General features: G+C 37.2%; 4 protein-coding genes across 6 annotated transcripts; 2 read left to right on the top strand and 2 right to left on the bottom strand.

The window, feature by feature from the left end:
- The first annotated feature begins 376 nt into the window (after positions 1–376).
- Positions 377–2,317, top strand: LOC116116364 (protein ALUMINUM SENSITIVE 3-like). 2 transcript variants are annotated; one of them, XM_031402451.1, is made up of 4 exons: positions 377–794; positions 1,312–1,557; positions 1,694–2,013; positions 2,102–2,317. In XM_031402451.1, exons 1-3 carry the CDS (start codon positions 528–530, stop codon positions 2,006–2,008), a joined length of 828 nt encoding a protein of 275 aa, XP_031258311.1. In that variant the 5' UTR covers positions 377–527; the 3' UTR covers positions 2,009–2,013; positions 2,102–2,317. The 2 variants fall into 2 exon arrangements, with proteins under 2 accessions (XP_031258311.1, XP_031258310.1); XM_031402450.1 differs by lacking the exon at positions 2,102–2,317 and having other exon boundaries at positions 378–794; positions 1,694–2,082.
- A 3,907-nt stretch (positions 2,318–6,224) lies between these two features.
- On the bottom strand, positions 6,225–6,746 carry LOC116116318 (pathogenesis-related protein 1A-like). Its single transcript, XM_031402412.1, has one exon. The coding sequence runs from the start codon at positions 6,744–6,746 to the stop codon at positions 6,225–6,227; it is 522 nt and encodes a 173-aa protein (XP_031258272.1).
- A 1,208-nt stretch (positions 6,747–7,954) lies between these two features.
- Positions 7,955–10,153, top strand: LOC116116316. Its single transcript, XM_031402411.1, has 4 exons — positions 7,955–8,228; positions 8,338–8,516; positions 8,837–9,035; positions 9,863–10,153. Exons 1-4 carry the CDS (start codon positions 8,132–8,134, stop codon positions 10,066–10,068), a joined length of 681 nt encoding a protein of 226 aa, XP_031258271.1. The 5' UTR covers positions 7,955–8,131; the 3' UTR covers positions 10,069–10,153.
- A 1,749-nt stretch (positions 10,154–11,902) lies between these two features.
- LOC116116374 lies at positions 11,903–14,250 on the bottom strand. Of its 2 annotated transcripts, XR_004125798.1 has the most exons (5): positions 13,894–14,250; positions 13,713–13,791; positions 13,557–13,644; positions 13,318–13,481; positions 11,903–11,964 (listed from the first exon to the last, which is right to left on the bottom strand). XR_004125798.1 is itself a non-coding variant. In XM_031402458.1 (4 exons), exons 1-4 carry the CDS (start codon positions 14,146–14,148, stop codon positions 13,391–13,393), a joined length of 513 nt encoding a protein of 170 aa, XP_031258318.1. In that variant the 5' UTR covers positions 14,149–14,250; the 3' UTR covers positions 13,262–13,390. The 2 variants fall into 2 exon arrangements, 1 of the variants encoding a protein (XP_031258318.1); XM_031402458.1 differs by lacking the exon at positions 11,903–11,964 and having other exon boundaries at positions 13,262–13,481.
- Positions 14,251–15,043: the final 793 nt, after the last annotated feature.

Here is a 15,043-nt window from a genome sequence, read left to right as displayed (position 1 = left end):
AAAAAATTTATTAGATTTAAATAAAAATTATATTATTTATATTTTAAAACTAATAAAAATACACATTATTTATATAAAAGATACTGTTCATAACGAATAACGAAGAGCGTCGTTAGAAATGTTCTAGTTACGAAATCAGTTGATGGTGGCGCCCACGATCACTCTGCCACGTCAATTTTATTCATGTGGCCCCACTTGATTAAAACATTTCGAAACTCCACGCGCGCGTGGAACAGGACTCTTTCGTATAGTTCGTACGTACGTCGTTACTTTCCGCGTCGTATAGCGGATTGTTTATTAAATCACTCACCCTCTGCCACGTGGTAGCTTAAACTCAGCTTTTTGTTCTTCTCGTCTATGATTCAAATAGTAACTCCACGAGATGGCAATTACTGATCTAAGGCAGGTCGTTTCTCCTTCAACTTCGCTACCACCACAACCTGTCTCTCTTATCTCCACATCCACTCGAAACGATAGTGCGTCTCTTTCATTATTTATGCAAAAGCTCGGTGCCCAGCAGCTTGTATATGCATTTTGTCAGTGGTTTTGTCATTGGGAATATGGATTTTTTGTGGATACTTGATTTTTTCCAGGGTATGATAAAGCCGGCGGCAGCCACGGCGGTGGTGCTAATGGCTGTGCTGTTGTCCATCTTTCAAAAGCTTGGATTGGAGGGTGAAATGATTTATTCCATTTTCAGGGCTTTTCTTCAACTCTCTGTTATTGGCTTTGTTCTTCAGTTCATTTTTACCCAAGAAAACAGTGGTTGGATCATTCTTGCTTACCTTTTCATGGTTCGTTCTTAATTCTTATCGTTTCTTTTTTTCCTGCTTTGTTTTTTCGTGGTTGGATTTTTCTTGCATATGTTATCAGAATCATAAATAAGTTTTGCAGTCAAAGAGCTGAAAGAGTTTGTTGTCAAAGAACCGAAAGAAAACATCTAATACAGATATAATCAAGCTCTCAGGTTGGAATTTTCTTATATATATACGGAGATCCGATGTTCTAACCCAGCTTAATTACCTGAAATGAGAAGAAACAGAGAGGGTCCATGCTTTATTTTCTATCTGTCATGTCGAGTAAAGAGTATGCAATTTTGATCTGTTCATATTGTCCACAAGTGTCACCGAATTATTCCTCCTCTGTTTCAGCCTAATTAATAAATATGAACTGGACAAGTAAAGTTTAAATTCTGGAGATGCAGGGCCTTTTTATTCCAATTTTAAGCTAGCCCTTTTGCAGTTGACATGTTTCTGGGTGCTGCTGTTACTCGTGTCTTCGTTCTTGACATTGTTTCACTGTTTCCTGTAGGTCACAGTTGCTGGTTATACGGCCGGTCAACGGGCGAAACATGTACCCCGTGGGAAGTACGTTGCTGGAGCTTCCATCCTGGCCGGAACTGCAGTGACCATGTTTTTGCTTGTTATACTAAGGGTCTTCCCTTTCACTCCAAGATACATCATTCCTGTTGCGGGAATGATGGTTGGAAATGCAATGACAGTAACCGGAGTAACAATGAAAAGACTTCGAGATGATATCAAGACACAATTGAACTTGGTAAGTTCTAATTTTTAGGAAAAATTAACGAATGATGTTTTGAAATCTTTTGGAAACTAGAATTTGACAAAATTCTAGTGAATATTCCCAATTCAGGTGTCAATGGCTTCATCTGATGGATGGTTTTGTTTAACAGGTGGAGACAGCATTAGCTCTGGGTGCAACGCCACGGCAAGCAACACTTCTGCAAGTGAAGAGGGCTCTGGTTATTGCACTCTCTCCGGTATTGGACAACGCCAAAACCGTGGGTCTAATTTCACTCCCTGGGGCAATGACTGGACTGATAATGGGAGGAGCTTCGCCCCTGGAGGCCATTCAACTGCAGATTGTTGTAATGAACATGCTTATTGGTGCATCTACAGTTAGCAGCATCATGTCAACTTACCTCTGTTGGCCTGCCTTCTTCACCACAGCATATCAGCTGGAAACTAAAGTCTTCAGTTCTGAATGAGACTGGTAAGATTGAATTTGAGTATTCTATTAATTATCACATATATGAAATTTATTCATGTTTAGTATAATCAATCTGTGTTTGCTGTTGCAGAAAAGTTCCATGAATGTTTTAGAAATTCTAGATTTTTTCTTTGCTAGGCTGGTGCATGAACCTTCTGTGGCATTTGAAAATTTGATCTGGTAATAGCTATCTTATATGTTTAGTGCATGGTTGATTTTATTTTGAGGTCATGTCTGGGGATGCTAATATCCTTCGCTTAAAGGGATTCCCAATTTCCCACTTTCTACTTATAAAAGATATAATAACATCACCCTTCAGGGAGCAAAGATGCCAAAAGAACTTCTACCAATGCAAGTAGAGCAGCAAGCAGAATCATTTTCTATCACAATACAACCTCAATCAAAACCAACATCCCTGACCCTGTTAATGTGTATTTACTTTCAATATAAATCTTTACACATCGAGCTGAAATTCAGTACATTGGGCTATAAATATTTTAACTGATACGACAGCCAATAATCTGTTTTGCTGGGCTGAGCTCTATTTGATGACAGCAGTCTCAAGGGGATTCAGTAAATTTCTTCTTGATCCACATTACGAAGTTACAAACTGATATGCCGAAAAATACACTGACATGACATCAGCACCACCAATCAAAATGAGTTGAGAATCCCATCAATTAAATCAGCACCACCAACCAAAATGAGTTGACAATCCCATCCATTAAAGTTTAACGAGAGCTAAAGGATAAAATAATATTAGTGTCAAAACCAAATGGACCTAAGTTGCTATTAAACTAATTTATATCAATCATATATCATTTTAAGATAGGGATTAGAGGGGGGTCTTCATAACTTGCAAAGATAGTTATTACATTGAACTCAAATATATAAATAGACATCTCTTTTCATGAAAGAAGGGGCTGAATGTATGAGAACAAATTCGAGCTTCAACCATTATTTTTCTTTATAAACAAAGCATTATTCCATCTTTGTATGCCTTATAGGCGATATCAGAAAAATAGTCAGAGAATAATAAAATCACAGTGGATGTAAGATTTGCTTTAAGTATCCGAACCGCTATAAAAATCTCTTTTGTCAATCTTTTATTTTTGTTTCTTTAAACATATATTATCACTGCATCGTAAACACTCCCATAATCTATTCACATGTGATTTCTAAGCACTTTACACGTGTGAAATCATTAGTGTCAAAATCAAGCATCAACAGGTTGACACTAGAAGGAGGGCATGATTCACATAAGCTCTCCATGTTTTTCCAGCAAATCTCAACTTCTTTCAGCAAGTTTCGACTTCTTCAGCAAATTTCAACTTCTTTTTCTAGAATCACGTTATTAGATGTGAAAATTTGAGCATGATAAAGTCTGAATCTGAAGAAGCCACAAACATAAGAATTGTAGCCATTCGAGTTATCTTTTCGATGGTCTAAGAATCATCCAAATCCAAGGTTTACAGCTCAAGTTATGGTCAAAATACTGAAGCCTATTTTGTATCAGAGCTCTCAGATCAGGTGCATCAAAGCTCTCAGATCATGTGCATGAGAGCTTTTAGATCACACTCATTAGATCTATTAGATTCCATGCTTCCAAACACCTAGATTGTGTGCTTTGGAGTGCCTATACCGTGATTTTGAGTACCTAGATCGCGCTTTTGAGTGGCCAGATCACGCGCTTCTGAGAGTCCAGATCACTAAGATCCTTCAAATCTTGTGTTCTCAGATCAAGCCCCTCGCTTTTTGATAGAACTTCTTGTGTTCTCAGATCAAGCCCCTCGCTTTTTGATAGAACTTCTTGTGTTCTCAGATCAAGCCCCTTGCTTTTTGATAGAACTTCTTGTGTTCTCAGATCAAGCCCTGTGCTTTCTGATTGAACTTCTTGTGTTCTCAGATCAAGCCCCGCATTTTCTGATCGAACTTCTTGTGTTCTCAGATCAAGCCTCAAGCTTTTTGATTGAATTTCTCGTGTTCTCAGATAAAGCTCCGTACTTTCTAATCGAACTCCTTGTGTTCTATGTTTTCTGATCGAACTCTTTATGCTCTCAGATCGCAAAGAGTTCTTAAGCTCTCAGATCACAAAGAGCTCTTGAGTTTTCAAATCAAAGCTCTTTATACTCTCTAATTGAGCTCATAAGCTCACTCATTCACTTGAGATCGTGCTCCTTAGATCGTGCAAATCACATGGTCCAGATCAAGCTTCTTATCCCGAGATTGTGCGTTGTAGATCGTTCAGATTGCGCACCTCCAACTCTCAAATCGAGTGCTTGTCACATCGCGCTCAGCTCCTAGCTCTCAAATCGTAATCAACTCTCAGCTCTGAGATTGCGAACAACCTCAGATCGTGTTCTCAGCTCTCAGATTGCGATCAATTCTTAGTTCTCAGATCGCGATCAGCTGTTAACATAAAAAAACACGTAAAAAACTTAAAATAGCCCCGAAACAGTGGATTTTGGCCTTGAAATTGACCCTCAATTGCCATGACGTAGAGCTCAAAACGAGCTTTCTGTTGATATATTACATGCTCCAAAACTTCTTTCGGATAAAAAGTTATGGCTGTTTTAAGTTTGCATGTCTGTTTAGGACCTTTGAATCATGCGTTTGGGCTTTTGACTCTTTGCTCTCACCAGAGATTTATTTTCTTCTAGATGTTTTACGTCAGTGATCAGATTGCGATCAGCTCCCAATTCTCATATTGCAATCAACTTTTAGCGATCAGGGTGCTCCTAGCTCTTAGAGTGCAGTCCTAGATCTCAGATCATCATAATAAATCAAGATCCCAACACCCGATCATGCTAGGCATAATTCAAGCTCTTTATCCGATTTTAAGATAAGGATTGGGGACACGTGGATAAGGATTGGGGAGGCGTCTCCATGTGTCCCCACAATTTATAAAATCACTCATTACATTGAGTTCAAAGATATAAATAGACACATTTCTCCATGCAATGGGGGGCTGGACATATGAGAGCTGGGCACAAATTCGAGCTTCAACCATTATTTTTCTCTGTAAACAAAACATTACTTAATCTTTGTATGTTTTACAAACGATATCAAACAATAGTCAGAGAATAATAGAATTACAGTGGGTGTAGGATTTGCTTCAAGCATCCAAACCACTATAAAAATCTCTCTCGTCAATATTTTATTTATGTTTTTTCAAACATATATTATCACTACATCATAAACACTTCCATAATTTTTGCACATGTGATTTCTTAACACTTTATATATAAGAAGTCATTAGTGTTAAAATCAAGCATCAATACAAACTGTTCAAATATTTAACTATTACGATCAATGAGAGATGGAAATTGAGCCCTAAAAGGCTAAAACGTGAACAATGCAAACACGAAGAATTTGAGTCCATCTAAGGCAGGCTTTTCCCAATTTCAAAGGGGTTGACACCAGAGAAGTTATATCATATTGCACACATCACATTGCTNAGCATCTAAACCACTATAAAAATCTCTCTCGTCAATCTTTTATTTATATTTTTTCAAACATATATTATCACTGTATCATAAACACTTCCATAATCTACTTACAAGTGATTTCTTAACACTTTACATATGCAAAGTCGTTGGTGTTAAAATCAAACATCAATACAAATGGTTCAAATATTTAACTATTATGATCAATGAGAGATGGAAATTGAGCCCTAAAAGGCTAAAACGTGAACAATGCAAACACGAAGAATTTGAGTCCATCTAAGGCAGGCTTTTCCCAATTTCAAAGGGGTTGACACCAGAGAAGTTATATCATATTGCACACATCACATTGCTCTGCCGATTTGCAGCCCCACGTTGAACCAAAACTGTTAAAAAATTATTAGAATAACAACATGGATACAGATATGAGAAATATCATAAACCAGACTTACCCTTGCCTATATTTCCGGGTTTAAAATGAACAGGAAAAGCTAATATTCTACACAAAAATGAAATTACAAAATATCAATGATCAAGCGAAAATTCCAGAAGTATTATGGTCTTATAATTAAACATTGAAAATATGGTTGAAGGGAGACATATAGGCTATAGCCAGACCAGGTGTTTCACATTATTACAATTAAACCTTACTGTCATAATATGAAAAAATGAAAAAACAATTAATGAATGAAAGAGTTTTCCGTATTATTAAAACAAACCCAACCCATCATTGAACTCTCTTCTTGATTGTAGTAAGAGCTCCTTTACTGGTTAATTTGTTTCATATAATGGATTTTCATGTTCATAATTGCCAGGTGGATCATAGTTGCAGACGACAATCAAACCTCCATTGTTGCACTTCTGACGTGCACAGCCAATCCTACAAGTTTTTCTCCATATGACCTGCGTGTAATGTCCGCACATTTGGCCTTCGCTGCATGTATTTCCTTTATCATCAAAATACTGCGACTCACTGGCCCATGACTGCACCACTTCTGTAGGTGTCCAATGGTCATACCCTCCCCAGAACAAGTTCTCTCCGTAGGGTCCATAAGAATGTATCATGTTGCAGTCCCCCGAGAGACCGTTGGCCCAATTTTGTGCACACTTAGCTAACTCCTCGTCCCAATTCAAAGGTGGCTCGCCCATGTGTTCCCTGATTTTGTTGTGCGCGTCGAGAAACTCTTGTTTCATTAGCTCCTCATCTTCGTGTGCCTTGGTGGCGACGGTGAAGACGAGGAGATATAATATGAAGGTGGATATTATAATATTTTGGAATGTTAGCGACGACATTGGTGGCTTGAACGATAGTTGTAATGAAATGATTTTGATTGGTGATGGTTTTGCGACTTCAGTTAGCCACTGTCAGGATCCGAGAGCAGCGGCATGGTGGAGAATGAGGTTGAAGAAGGGATTTAATCCTAACACAGCTTCTATATGTACTCCATGGAGCACCGCAATTTGAGGGAAGCCACATGTATTGAAAGGTGAAAAACTTACATGAAATTGGTTTTTCACCTCATCTATTTAATGTGGGACAATGTATTGTTAGGTGATCAACAATATTTTTTTTAACTATAATTTTTTTTTTACCGATTCATATATATATATTTTTTTATCACCCAATAAATTTATATTTCATCTTCGTGGATTTTACTCGATCTTTAAGAATAAAATCATATCATTCTTTAGTGATTTAATATAAGAAAAAAAATATAGAAATTGGGTTAATAAAACAAATATGTGAAATAAAGAAAGAGGGGTAAGTAATACTAAGCTAATAAACTCTTCTCACAAACACAGTGACAGCTCGCAATAACTTAAATATAATATCATTGAAAAAAAAAATATTTATATCTGATTTTTTAATTTAATTCTTAACATTATTACTAAAATTTGTTTCATAAACCCTCAATCAAACATATCTTTGAGCGAAAGTTTACTTTTAATTTCTTAAAAACATTATATATAGTTGTCCGTTTTGGGCAATGCGGTCCCTACTTAATCAGTTAATTGGACTCTAAATGCACAACTTTCGAATTTAGCCTATCCCTATACTTGTCGGTCGACCTGGCCGAATAAAAATTACAAAAAAATTGGTTCAGACTTCAGACAGCTCGAGAAAATGGGCTTCATCTCGACTCTGGAGTAGTTTTGTATTTAAATATAAATGCTTGAGTTTTATTTTATGTAAATTTAGAAACATCTTCTTCTTATAAAAAATGCATTATTATTTATTCAATTATTAAAAAAATAAAAATATGTTTCACATGTTGATTATGTTGTCAGAGACTAAGCCGTTCCCTAACTGCCAACTGTGCTTGGCAACACGTCACTCATATTTCAAGTCCCGCACGACGTGGCAAGACCTTTTAACCACTGCGTAATGCGCACCCTGCGTCTCACAGGCGCCACCCTGTCCATTAACTCGCATCGCGAACCGGTCAGCCCTCCCATCACCCTTTCCCTCTCTCACGAAACAAAAGAATAAAAAAAAAAAAAAGAAAAAAAAGAAAAAAAGAAAAAGAAAAAAACCCGCCATAGCTTCCTGAAGCCGCTTCTTCGTAATTGGATGAAACAGAGAACGGAAAGGTGCGTAGTGTGCACTCCCTGTTTAATTCTCCGATCGATCTGAGCAGGCTTATGATATCCGTCAATTAAAATTGATTAGCTAGTGAATGGTGACACAGCTCGTTATGTCGATTCGGAGTTCGCTGAATTCCAAAGCTTCTTGTGTTTTCCTTGTCTTTTTTATTTTCCTCAACTGCTTTCCCGGTAATTTTCTCGAGAAACAAACAGATATTGAACGACTTCGGTTTCAATTTGAAAATTGATCATTTTCCTTTACCTAATATTATTATTATTATTATTTTTTTTTTGGTAGGTTTCGTATTAACAGCAGTAGTAACGCTTGATTCGATTGAAATATATACTACTCACGAATGGATGCCAGACTCTAAACCAACGGTTTATTTCCAGTGTAAAGGAGAGAAAAAGACGATTTTGCCTGATGTCAAGCGCGCAGATTATATGTATTCTTTCAAGAATGAAGAATCTTGGCAGGTTAGTATTTCACTACGGTTATGTTAAAACTTTTAATTCTGTTTTAAAACTATCTGTCATAAAAATGTAAAAGCTTGGTAGAAATTATCACAAGTGGTCAACAAGCATATTTTTGTCTAGGAAATTGAAAACTAAGACTGGCACTGGAATAGTTATAGGATTATATTGTGTAGGTTTTTCTATGATACTAGACTGTATTAGAGAGGCTGGGGCCTTTGGATTTTACTGTGTTTTATTTGTATTTCGGATTGTATAACACCCATTACTATTAAGTGTGGTAATTGTTGGTGAAGCTTAAACATGGTTGTTCATGTCTGCAGCCGCTAACAGATTTTTCGGGCCAGAAATGCAAGCGATGTGGGTTTTATGAGAAGGATATGATTAAGTCAGATGATGTATTTGATGAGTGGGAGTTTTGTCCTTCTGATTTTAAAGCTAATAAGGGGAAATATGTTCGAGACAAGAAAAAGGAATTTAAGGCTACTTTCCTGTGTCCGGAGTGCAAGTCTGAAGCAAGCTGTGAGTTTCTTGCTTTTTAACTTACTAGTTAGTGTTCTCTTTTATAGTTTTGCTCTATTTCGACATGGTGATCTATGTTGGACATTTACAGCTCATATGCCATATCAATTTGTTTGTTTAAGAGCATGCAGTTTCTTTTATTTGCATACAAAGGAGTTATTCTGCCTTATGCCAGTGTACCTTGAAATTTCAATCTCTCTTTTTCCCATCTTGGACTATGACTCTTTAAGAAGTCCTGTGAGTACCTAGATATAAATGGACTATTGTCTTTTGGCAGAAGTTGACAATAGATTTGAACAACAGTCTGAAAAGACTAAAGCTGCGCAGATAAAATGTTTCAGAAGAAGAATAAGCATAAATTTAGAAGGACCTGATAAACATGGAGTGTTCTTAGTGCAAGAAAAAAGTTCACTTGAGTTTTCACTGAGGGGACACTTGTGGTTGAATGAATTTTGAAGACATAAAAAACGAATGGTTATGGATCTTAAAGTGGTTTCGGGAAGCATAATTTTTAGTTGTTTCAGACTTTAATAGCTTTGCTAAGTGCAATGGTTTACTGGTTGATCTGGATAGATAGCTGATCATCCTGGCTATTACATTTTTGGTTTCATATTCATTTTTCTTGGAAATTTGTAGATGCATTTGATCCTTAAATAAATTGCTTAAAAGATTTATCAAAATACAAATTAAATGTCTTTTTGTCTGAAAATCCCATAATTCATGACTTGTTCCCTAAATTGGATGGATAAGTAGGCATATGATGGCTATTTTTCTTTTTGAAATGATTATCATCATTTTGTTTGATGTGTTTATCGCTTCCAATTCAGCCTCTAGCACACTGCATGGAGAAGAGGGGTGGAATGTCGGTATAATAATACTTATCACAGTACTTGCTTCAACTGTACTGATAGTCGGAGGGGTGGCAGCATATAGGTACTGGCAAAAGAAGAGGAGAGAAAAAGAACAAGCTCGGTTTTTGAAGCTGTTTGAAGATGGGGATGACATTGAGGATGAATTGGGCCTTGGTATGTAATATGATAAATTACAATAACTTGAATATCTCCTGTACAGTGAGTTGATCTTACATAAATTTTGCTAGTGTGAGTAAAAAATCAAAAAAGTTATTCTACTTTGTGTAATTTTGCACGATGCATGTATGTAACCATATGTTCTAAGGTAGTGAATGATTTGCTCAGGCTGATACACATTTATATGCTATCACTGGTAGCCTTGTAGTTTGGCAGGTACTGGGTTAAGGATCCGAAACTATTAGGATTGTATTGTTGGTGACGATGCAGAGTATATTGCTGTTAATGATGATAGTAGATTCATTCCGATCAAGAACTCATGAGGGAACTTGAGGTTGAAAGTTTGAAGCAAAATGTAGGAACGTGGGGTTTAAATTTCCGAAGCAAAATGAAAACTCTGAAAACTCAAGCTTTAGTTTATAGGAGTGAGATAGGCTGTCACTTATGTGAATGCCAAGGTCTATTATGAAATTTTGACAAATCAAGTTGTGGATGGCGATAATGAATCCATGAAAAGATAGATTTTAAATGTTTTTCTTCCAAGTTCCCTGGTGGTTCAGGTAGTTATCTCGTCTATAATAAGTTAATTATGTTAATTAAAATCCAGCTAATGTGATTAATTAGGAGAGCAGAAAATAAAACAATTAGGTCTTCATAGATGAAATAGTGTAAACGGAAAGACGTCCAGAATCACGTCCTTGGACTATTATTACAGCTATCAGTCAGAAATTCATGCCTGGGCTCACTCTTAAATCTTAATGACACTAATGAGAAGAAAGAAAAAGAAATTTGGGGGAGAAGGCTCCTCTTTTCTTCGTTAATTGAAGTATATAAAGGATGTTCACACCTTTGCCTATTAGTTCATTGTTCAACATAGGCTGCTTGTCGCTGAGCTTCCTGGTACAAGCAAGGCCTGTAACTCAAAATTCCTTCACAAAATCCCATTTCATCTTGGCCGAAGCTATATGTTGGTCTCGCTTCCTGCTCATTATACTGGTAATAAAGCTCCTCTATGTAATGAGAACAAAGTTTATATTCCGTTAATACCCAAAGCGTATTTCACTTTCTCAGTTGGCGTTTGAAAGTCAGGGTAAGAGGAGTTTTGTATAATGAAGGCCGATGGATCGAATGGTGGTGACCAATTGAATATTCGCCTCTAGAAATTAGTTAAAAACTTGAAACCTTAGCTTTGTAATGGTCGACGATCGACAAGAAATCAGGTGTCGAAGTAAGAGGGATTTTGTAAAGAAAATACTGAAGATTCAAATGGTGGTGATAGAGAGAATTTTTGCCATTGGAATTGGCTTTGAGTAATAACAGAATATATGGAAAGCGGTATTTTGAAGCTTTGTGGATGGGAAATGTCATTGAGGCAAACCTTGGGTGGTAAAAAGTCGTTCACTCTTGAAGATTCTTACTGATCATACGAATTGGAACGTTCAGAACTTCAAATGTCAAGGTTCTTTTCAATGGCATAAAATGCCTATCATGTTAACGAAATCATAGCATCATGGAATGATTTCTTGAATAACACACAATAAAAATTAAGATTTTAATCTAATTATGAATGATGAATGGATAACATTATCAAAATAGTTAACATAATCACGTTTCTAGAGTGACAAGAACTTATTGGTATGCCTAATAGGATTTAGGCCACTAACAAGATGGCAAGAACTTGTTACGCTCAGTAGGATTAGGCCATTACCCACTATACCCACTGCCAACTACCCACTTACTTGTGGATTTTAGTGCTAGCCATCAATACAAATTATACAATCATCGCAAGATGAACAGAAAAAAGGTACACATGTCTGCAATCGAACACCACCGGAAAAGAAATGCCCTGACGCAGCAACGGCGCCAGAAAAGAGGAAAACCGTATCGGGGCAACTCAACCCCTGCACAATAATTTGAAGTTGCCATTGATGTCATGCATCTATTGAAACAAATATATTTTCACGATACGGGGATTTTGAAGCCTTAAGTTTTATCGAGGTCCATTAGCCATAATCTATTTAGGGACTCCATCAAGATCCTATGTAGCATATCGAGTCGCAATACAATATGGTTAGGGGCTAGGGAGAATACTACATTCGAAAGAAAGTACTTAATATTTTCCAGATCATACAGAGCCAACATTTACTTTCAAAACACTGATCTTCATCCTAGCTGATCCAAATCCCAAACAAAAGACACAAAGGACACGTTAACAGGGCAGACTGGTCACATCAAACATGATTCAGCGAGTGCTACCAGGTTCCCCATTCTCATCAAGATGAGTTGGACCATTTGCTTGGTGAATGAATCGAGCATACTCTTCAAATGTTCCACTTAACGTCCTGAGGACACTGGAGATGACTTAGTCTCCATTCTTGCCTTTGCAAAGTCTTGATGAACCATGGATGATGATAGTGGTCTTTCAACACCATGAACAATGCAGGACCCATTAATGTAAAGATTGGTGCAATAAGAAGAAACATCTTTGAAAGAAACCCTTTCACTGTTAGTCTCAACAAGGAGAGTGGTGTTGCAGAGGGTAGGCAGGGTGGTGTTGTCAGGGATAGTGAGGAGGGACTGGTAATAGAAGGCTCCAGCATTTGGCACCAGGCCGCGGACAGAGTATGCATCAAGGGGAAGGTTAATTAGGGCATTGTCTGGTAGTGCAAGGTAGGTCAGCCGTGCGGTGTTGGCCGCGGAGTTGGTGGTTAGGTTGTACTGTTGAAGGGCATGAGCGAAGAGGGTGAAACCACTAGAAGAGAGTGGCGGCCATGGTTTCAGAGCATAAGGATTCAGCTGTAGGAGTGATTGCAAAGAAGGCTAAAAGGAGCAGCAGCATGGTGGTGGTTAAAATATGAGAGACTGAATTATCCATTTGGATAAGAAGAAGAGAGATCAAAAGAGAGAAATCAAGATCCAAGATTGTGTAAAAGAAATCTATCTTGTATTTTGTAAGTCCCGCTAAATTATATTGAATGACGGTTCATTATATTGAATGACGGTTCTAACAGAATTGGTACACTAGTACCATGTTTAAGATGGTAACTACATGTGGCTGTCTTACGCTTCAAGCACTCTTTTAAAGCTATGACCACCAAACCATCTATTTAGATTCATATTAAGGTTATATAGAACTAAATAAAATTGGACATGACATTGTAAAAACTAATTTGAATTGCGAATGAAAGAAGACTTAATATTATTGCAGAATCTCATTTTTGGTACACTATCATTTGCAAAGAATTAACATATACCTTTTTGACTAAGCTCGTATTCTTAATTACAATTAAGCAGGTACCAGCTTCAAGAACAGCAAATCAAACTAACTCAAGCATCACAGCTGCGTATTGAGCGATTGAAGTTAGCTAATTCCTCGGAATGGGTACCATAAACTTCCTTGATGGTGTCCCTGCAGCAACTGCAAGCAACACAAGCATGAAGAGAAGAGTAATCTAGGCAACATAAGATAACATTTAGGATAAGAAGGTGTCACCTGCATGCCGCCTGATTAAACTTCTTCTTGCCAATTCCATATAATGACTCGAACACGCCCGCCTCCACGCGACAAAAATATGGACGTTCTGAAATATAAAAAAAATTAATAGAATATGAATGTAAACGCTAGTGAAGAACAAAGGGAAATGCGTACCAGGATAAACAGAGCATTTGCGTGTGTTTTTCTCATAATTTATACACCACCCATCGGGACCAATCAAGCTTCTGTACAACTGAAAAAGTACAATTAACAACCATATTGAAGTGGGTCTTGAGGGTTCACATTCATATTCTCAAACAGAAAGGGTGCATGGGTGTGAAAAATGAAAAGAAACCTTAACATCTTCTGGGTTATCGAAAATTTCTTCCGGAGTGGGGAAGGCAGGACCCTTGTCAAGCTTACAGCATGCACCACAACCTTCGACGCATCGCCACAATGGTTCCTTTTTCTCGATGCCAAACCCCGCATTCCTGCTGCTCTGCTTTTCTTTTGTCCTCACCTGCTTCATCTTCTTTGCTTTACTACGCTGCGGCCGTTGTGCCGCAAAACTAACCATGTTGCAACTGAGTAGAGCTATGACGTGGGGCATTGTTAATTTGCGCCTGAGAATTGAAATCAAATAATCAACAGAATTGAATTTTGTGTGTGGAAAATGGGGAACGGGGTGAGAGACCAGTGAGTTTGTAGTAAAAGCAATAGAAAGTATTTGTTCTATAGCATCCCTAAATTTTTCTTTAAATACTTTGGCCTCACAAGTATTTACTTTTTTTCACCAATCACCCTTACTGGTACTGGTTCGCTGGTTGTTAATCTATGGCTCTAAATGCAATTTTCTAAAGTATTTGCCGCCCTTATAATTAAGTCCTACACTTTGATCCTCCAAATATAATCTCCTGATATTGCTCTTGCTTTGAGAAAAACTTGCCTTCGAAACAAGGAATGGGTTAATTTAATTACTTAAACCGTGATCATACAAAAGAGCACAAGGTAGAAGAAGAAAAAGAAATGGGTGTTTAAGAGTAAACGATTTTTTTCCCATCTAAATAATAGCTTAATGATACTTTCCACCCACATACTTTTAAAATACTAGTTTATTACCCAAATTTATACTTTGTTTCGGATTCTGGCATCGTTGCAACCTCATACCATAACCATTCTCTTTCCCAATTATCACTCCTCAAACCCTACTCCCATCGACCTTACCAATCGTCGGCAATCGAACAATTAGGGTTTGCATAACTGCCCCTCCTAAGTCAAATTACGATCAATCTCAACCATCAAAATCCAAAATTTCACCACCAAAAGACTCATTGGCCTCCCATTTTCAAAAACCCCAACAGCCTGAACTGAGTTTTTATTTGTTCGCTATTGAAATATAAATTTGGATAATAAGATGATATTTTAAAAGTTTGTGGGTGGAAAAGTGTCACTAAACCATTATTTGGATGAGAAAAAGTAAGTTAGCTCTTAATTTAACTTATAAG

This window comes from Pistacia vera, unplaced genomic scaffold (genome assembly GCF_008641045.1).
Source record: "Pistacia vera cultivar Batoury unplaced genomic scaffold, PisVer_v2 Contig77, whole genome shotgun sequence".
NCBI classification, from domain to species: Eukaryota; Viridiplantae; Streptophyta; class Magnoliopsida; order Sapindales; family Anacardiaceae; genus Pistacia; species Pistacia vera.
The sequence above is the reverse complement of the archived record's forward strand: the minus strand, read 5'-3'. Positions and strand labels throughout refer to the sequence as shown.